At 49.3% G+C, this 7,604-nt stretch overlaps 1 protein-coding gene across 1 annotated transcript; it reads right to left on the minus strand.

The window, feature by feature from the left end:
- Positions 1–575: 575 nt before the first annotated feature.
- On the minus strand, positions 576–7,085 carry RNF139 (ring finger protein 139). Its single transcript, XM_082312837.1, has 2 exons — positions 6,827–7,085; positions 576–2,397 (listed from the first exon to the last, which is right to left on the minus strand). Exons 1-2 carry the CDS (start codon positions 7,005–7,007, stop codon positions 587–589), a joined length of 1,992 nt encoding a protein of 663 aa, XP_082168963.1. The 5' UTR covers positions 7,008–7,085; the 3' UTR covers positions 576–586.
- Positions 7,086–7,604: the final 519 nt, after the last annotated feature.

The following is a 7,604-nucleotide window of genomic DNA, read 5'->3' on the forward strand; positions in this document are numbered from 1 at the left end:
ATCAATGGCATGCTTTACTACTTCACTAGAAAGCTTAGCAGTTTCATCTTTTGTTCCAAATACGCAAATGCTGTAACATTAAGTCTACCAACCTAAATTTTTATTTACTTTTTTTAAAACACAACTCACTAGCTTTGAGCAATAAAGCTTTGCTAATACTGAATTTGTAAGTAAAGCTGCTTTGGTTCAGGCTTTTCATTTCTGATTTGACTTGCTGAACAGTCTGTTTTCACCAGTATTTTTCATTTGCATCCAGACCTCATTGATCAGGGGTTACTGGTATACAGTCTTTGGCACAGCATTATCACTACATCAATTAAAGAGTGTTTTCCCAACCATCTTAAAAACATGTGAAAACATTTTATTCCATGTACAATAATGTACATAATTTTAAGGTGGTCATGAAAGAGACCAGCAAAAATCAGAGGTATATTTACAGTAGCACACACCACAGTAAACAACCACCATTCACAGACTCAACATTGAGATACTGCTGTTGTGCTCAAGTACAATAACTACAAAGTGATACTTTTATTCTGTTTAAGTCAATCTTAAACAAATACCTCACGGCTTAATAAAGGACATCTTAATCACCAAGAGAGTTAGAGTCAACATTAAGAGTCTCATTCAAGTGCTGCGCCACGCAGTCATCGTCTTCCTCATCGCTATCGGAACTGTCATTATCTTCATTTAATTCATTTTCAGCATCAGCAGCTTCTTCCGCAACTTGTACAGGATTTTCATTTGGTGCCACAAACCCGTTGTTGTTAGAGATATTGGTATTTTCCTTGTCCTCAATATACACTTTCTGATGGCACATCGGGCAAGTGTCCTGAATGTACAGCCACTTCCGAAGACAAAGTGCATGAAAGTAATGGTTGCATGGAGTAATGCGAGCAGAGGTGGTGAACTCATGGTAGCAGATTGCACATACGTCATCTATTTCATGTAACCGACTTCCTTTTACCTCTGGAAGCGAGTTTATTTTCTTAACAGCAGTCCGGCGATTTATAAAAGTCTTCCAGCCGTTCTTTGCTTGCAAGTAGATGTTGAAGTATGCGTGTAGACACATCATGCAAGCACGAATCTTGCTTCCCGATTCAAAAACCATTGTGTAAGCTCCATTTCCAAACATGATTACTCCAAATATAAACTCAATAATATTGCCGGTTGAACGAACATAATAAACATAATCATCAAGTTTTTCCCACAGCACATTATAGTAGCCATCAATCATAAACAATATATAAACAGTGATAGAAACTATTACTTTTAGGCAAAGCTCTACACAGAACGCAGTAACTGCAAAAAGCCACGTGTTTAGTGCATAGTGGTGCCAGAGGATGTAACTGAGCAGAACCGGGAGGATGAAAAGGCAAGCGGAAACAAACAGTACGGGGAAGTGTCTGCGAAAGGACGACACGTGGGAGGCACTGAGGGACATCAGCACAGGGTCTGTCATTCCATGGATAAAATGCAGGACTGCGGTTAACAAAAGGCACATGTTTCGACTCAGGCGAACTAATCGTTCTTCTGGTTTCAGTCCGCTCAGACCAGTCTGCAGAGCCAAAATGAAAAACAAGACGGGCGCTACAAAACCGAGCCTTTTGTCATCCTCATCAGTTGATCCGATGAAGGCCAAGATACCAAGTCCCAAATAATGCGCTATTGAGGAAATGACGGCACTCATGCCCAACACAGTTAAAGTAGAGTCACACCCACTTATGATCAGACTGCAGATCAGTTCCCAACAGTTATCCCACGATATCAAGAAGAATTTTTCTTCTGTATTAGTTTCAGCCATCTTTACAACATACGTTAATACCACCGCTTGTGCCGTAAGTCTCGTTAGCCAAAAGACACGCAGTACAGCTGGAAACCGAATCCTTTTCCATGTATCTTCCATCAATAGCTGTAATCCGTAAATGCGATACATGTGCCTCACCAGCAGATAAACGTATCGCACCGAATAATAGAACCATTTGATTTTCGTAACTAAAATGGCTGTGGTATTTAGTGTCAGCACTAGGCCTGAAATAAAAACTAGTATCTGCCGGACATTTAAAGGCAATTCCACAACCAAGCCGATTACAGGAATCAGGATATCCAGGATGATGAGTTGAGAGTATATGGACTGCACGTTTAGCAATGTAACATATCCGATTCCAAAGGTAAGCTGAAGGATGGAAAGTGCCATCCATAGCGAAGGTCCTTTATGAGGGAAGATCTGAATTCCGAACGCGGCTGTGTAGTAGGCACTGTAGAAGTTTATGTGCAAAGAAGCATAGTAATTCACCAACACTGAAGTGGCAGCCAGCAGAAATGCCGAGGCGATCATATAAAACTTGAAAAGTGCTCGCTGTTGTAAGACCAGAACAACACTGGATACAAAGACACCTAAAAACAGATTGAAATCATTTAGTTCTCAGCAGAAATCCAACAACAGATTTTAACCTATTAGCTTTGGAGCTACATTTATTTAATGTATCACTTCTCAATTAGTCACTCGTAACTTTACATTACCAATTGTGCCCTTTTCAGAGAACAGACGAGGACGATTTAATCTCTGCATTTGATGCACCTGCAGCTGCAATGCAAAGCCAATGCAGGCATGAAGTCACAATTACTGTTAAGTTCATCTGCAGTTTCAGACCAGAGGAGTGACAGCTCCCAACCTTAGTCTTGAAAACTAAGTTCCAAAAGCAGAAAAGAATGAACAGATACAGCATCACCTTTATAGGCAAAGTTAGTAAGGAATAAATGAGTAAGATTTACTAAGTCCCCTAATTCACTTGAGCAAAGCATACAACTACAGACGTCCAAACTGGAGTACTAAAGAGAACAGTCGCCAAGACAGTTTAGCTAAACTCTTTAATGGCAGAATCCTGAAAAATTGCTGTAGTTTACGGTAAGGGGGGGTGGGGAAGGTGCTCTTCCAATTCCCTTCAGTTTGCTTTCATTTCTGACAAGGCATCCTGAAACGAAAGTCTCATGGAGAGGACCTTCCGCAATATAAAGCTTTTCGGACACAGAATCCAAAACTGCACCAGTCGCCTCTTTGCCAATGCCAGCGCGAGCTTGCATCTTACTTGCTAGAAGTCAGATTGAGATCCTGAAATTCCTGTTTGCTAACCTTTCCCTCATACTGACCATGACTGGAGAGTCTGCACCTTCCTATGAGAAATCCTACTGTAGCATCTGTAGTACCTTGGTATTGCATTCATGACCTTGCAGTAAACTCCTGTAGGGTAGCTTATGAATTTCATCACTATGTACTGTGTAGGTACGGGGTCTTCCGTAACAGATGTTAAATGAAATAGCATTTATCACTAGATTCACTTCCTTAAACATTTTTTTCTTCAGGAAACACACTGCCTTTGTTTTGGGCTTCTCAGTCAGCTTCTAGCCCATGCAACTGCTTTCTCATCCAGACCAGTTTAGAGAGATTTCGATCTCTACAACTTGTATTTGATCGTAAGTTGCTTTCCATCTCTACTAACACTAATGAAATCGCAAGTAATCCTCTTTCTACTGGAGGACAGCATCAGTCTTTTCTGACGATTGTATTTTGGATTGTTCCAAATCCTCCATAATCAAGTGTTTAAAAAAATATTTTAAGCCATGGTATCTTGATCATGGAAATAAAAAACTTTGCTACGAACCGGCATTTAATTGCACCAGTAGTGTTGCCAGCTGCTTGTATCAAAAAACAAACAAACAAACCAACCTCCACCCTGGAGGACTCAATAAGAAGGGAAAGGGTCAACATGAATCAACAGCAAAAGGCAGACTACAAAAAAAGTTATTAATGCACCTTAACAGTATTCCTTGCCAGCAGCATTGGCTGATACAAAAACATTCTCCGTAACTAATCATTAACCTAGTAACCTTGTGAAGTTGACTGAGGAAAAGCCTCAGTCAGTTTTCAGAAAGTGCCTGGTATCATAGCTCGGTTGCTCCATGAAAAGCTGCGTGTTCGTTACATACAGCACTTTTTTTAAAACAAGCTTGACAATTTCATTGCCTTTTCATGCATACCACCATAAACACCTCTGGGAAAGCGACCACTGCTGACACTGCTGTACCCTTTGTCTTGTCTCAGAAGTCACAGAAAAGGCTCAAATGCCTGTAACAAGCTCATTATTTACGTAAGTCTGAGCATTTGAGCCAAATGAGATGCATTTTGCACTAGGCAGGCTGCTCTGAAACACGCCAGTAAACAAAACCTATTTTTCTTCCTTGCAGTTGCAGTAACCGGCCTCTATTTAGATACTATAGGTCATCTTAAAACACCGATGACATTTCACACGCAAGACACATCCCTAAAAACAGGACTACAATGAGTCAATAGAAAAGCTAGACCTACTGGTTCCTCTAAAGAGGGACTAACAAAAGGTGAAGCGTTTCTCCCTCAGCACTTGTGTGGACAAGTCAAGACCCCCCCAAAGGAACCTCAAAAGAGCACAGTAGGTAACTGGGATCTCAGACGGGGAGCTGGGCCCTCGCCCTCCTCTCCCCCCATCTCCATTCACATCCTTCAGTCCATCTTGCCGCGACCAGGCTTCCCCCTGCCCTGCAAAGCGTTCACCAAGCAGTGAATCTTTTCCTGTTTTCCCTCCGATAGGAAATGCTGCAGTTCCTCCTTTGAGGAGATCTGTCTCGTGTTTCTGGGTACGCTGCTGCTCATCCTCGCTGTTCCCATCTGTGCCACCCCATCACCCACTGTCTCCAGTATAGCCTCCAAACACACCATTTAATCAAGCCACACGCATTTACTTTTAAAATCATTTCTTGTGTTACAATGAATCCATTCCTCTCATTTTTTCCTTTAACTCCTGCAATTTGTCAGGATCTTTATAGCAGCACACTACCCAGGATTCGACTTCCACCATGTGGAACTGCCAAATTATTTTTTTTCCCCAGCCCCAGCCATTCTACTTGCTTCTACATCTTTCTACAGACCACAGTATTTATAGTAACCCTCTCAAAAATCAGTGTCCTCGCTGAGGAGGGACTGCTGGCTGAAATAATGGTTTCGCACTCCTGGGGGGGTGGTTCTGCTGGAATCAAGACACTTAAAAAAAAAAAAAAAAACCAAAAAAAACCAAAAACATGCTAAGTATGAAAGGTAAACATTGCGTTGGAGACGAAGCAAGGTTAATCAAGAAGGTTAAAGAAAAATTGTGCTCCAGTTGTAGAACTTGGTTCTGTGCTGTGTACAGCTCTAGGTACTCGTGTAGAAAATGAGTGATGGCAGAATCAGACCGAAGAATCCGGCAGTAAAACTTTTTAAAAATCGTACAGCTCTCTCTTAGCATTCTTGAAGAGCTGTGCTCGCAGAATATTTCAGAACTGTTCAACATCACCCCTGAAAGCTATCAAATCTCTCCAGAGCTACAATCTTTGTATCTAGAGGACAAGTTGTGTGTTTATCCTACGCTAAACAGTATTGTGTGACAGGAAAAATTTGGATCAGTCTTTCAAAGCCTGCAAATGGTAACTAAAAGGGCAACTTCCCCACTATTTAAATACAGAACCATCTAAAATAAGTATTTCAGCTTATCCTAACAACAGCAGAAACCCAACCCTGTAATCCTTAAATTGAGATGAGGAAAAAATAGATGCAAAAGCGCTCTGTTGTCTGAACCACACAGAAGGTCTTTGACATCATCTTGTCAGCGGTTACATTTTAATTTTTCTTTACTTTTGGAAAGCCAAGAACCAGCGACCACTTGTCTCAAAGTACAAGATAAGTCTCTTGGCATAAACTCTTCCCAAAGCTCTTTTGCAGGAGGCGGGGGAGGGATTGCCCACTTCTTCCCCGAAACCCTTCCAGAAAAGCGATCGTACAGATGCAGTCCTGGGAAGCGCCTTCATCCGTCAAGCCCAGCATCACACCCTGAGGAGTGACATTTAACCGCTCTCCTCGGCTTCCTACCCCAGCAGCCATACCACCGGTTTCCTTCCTATTTTTTTCCGCTATAAACATCAAACAAAACGCAAAATCAACGTGTCGCGGGCCTCCAAAAAAAGCCTCTCGCCGTGTTTTGGCCTCCCCTCTCCCCCCGGCCGAGGGCTCCCGGACGCAGCCGCCGGCGCAGCGGGGCCCCGGCCCCGCCAAGGCTACGCCAGCCCCCACGTCACACCGAAAATAACGCCACCGAGTTACACCGGGGGTTTGCAACCTCCATCCCAGGGGAGGAAAAAAAAGCTTAAAAATAACCATCGGCAAGTTTCAAGAGACGTCTCTCTCATTTGGGAACCGAATTCCCGGCGTTTCTGAACCGCTGCGCCTAAAAGAAGGATTTAGCAGCGTCTTTCAGGAGGACATCACGCTCGCAAAGCGCTTTTTACGAAAACAAGAAGAGCACGGCCAGGGAGCCGGGCGCTCCCGCCGAGGAGGGGGCCGGCGGCCGCAGCCCCGGCCCCGCGCACATGGCGAGCGGCGCCCGCCCGCCCGCGGCCCCGCCCGGGCCCGGGGCCTCCCGGGGGCGGCACGGCCAGGGCCGAGCGGGGGGACGGGGCCCCGGCGAGGAGGCGGAGGGAGCCGGGGATGGCGGCGGGGGGGGGACACGGACGCGGAGCGCTGCGGCGGGGAGGGGAGATCCGCGCCGGCGGGGGCGAGCCCCGGCGGCAGGAAGGGTCGGAGGGAGGGCGGCGCGCCGAGGGGACGGGGGGGAGAAGCGGCGGCCGTGCCCCGCCCGCGGCTGTAAACAAGGCCGGCGGGGGCAGGCAGCGGCGGGGCCGGGCCCGGCGCGGGCGGCGGAGGCCGGAGCTGCGCGGCGGGCGGGGAAGGGCGGCGGGGCGGGAGGGGACGGTCTCTCACCCAGCAGCCGCAGCAGCACGCCCAGGAGCGCGGCGCACAGGGAGCCCCCCGGCAGCGGGGACGAGTTGAAGATGGCGTCGATGAGGAACAGGCTGGGCACCCGCAGCGCGACCTCCAGCCCGGCCCGCAGCCGCGGGCCCAGCCGCAGCCACGGGAGCTGCGGAGGGCCCGGGGCCGCCATCCCCTGCGCGGGGGCAGGCAGCCCGCCTCGCCCGCCTCTTAAAGAGCGGAGGGGGCGGGGGCGGGGGGGAAGGAGGGCGGGAGGGCGGCCGGCGGGACCGGGACCGGGACCGGGACCGGGACCGCTACCGCCCCGCGCCCGCCGCCCGGGCCCCCCGCCGCGCCGCCGCCGCCTCCATCTTCCTCCGCGCTCCCTCGGCAGCTCCGGCCCCGGCCGGGCCGCGGGGGCGGGGCGGGGCGGGGCCGCGCGGGCGTCGCAGTGCGCGGCCCCGCCCCCCCGGCTCCCACGCGAGAGGGGGCGGGCGGCGCGCGCCACCGCCCTTCCCGCCCAGACGCCGCCGGGGAAGGCGGCCCGCGCGCGCTGCCTCAGGCGGCGCCTCGCGTTCCCTCGGGCGCGGCGGCGCGGCGGCGCGGCCTCCCCCCCCCCGCCCCCTCCCGCCCGGCGGCCGGTGTCCGTGTGTGAGGGACATCCCGCCCCGCCCGGCGCTGAGGGGAGCGCGGCGGCCGGGCCGGTTTCCCCGAGGAACAGGCGTTGCAGCCCTGCCCGGGAGGAAGGTGCGCGGCGTGCGGAGCGGAGGTGGGGCTGGGTGGCGTTTCT

This window comes from Platalea leucorodia (genome assembly GCF_965183815.1).
Source record: "Platalea leucorodia genome assembly, chromosome: 1".
Taxonomy (NCBI): domain Eukaryota; kingdom Metazoa; phylum Chordata; class Aves; order Pelecaniformes; family Threskiornithidae; genus Platalea; species Platalea leucorodia.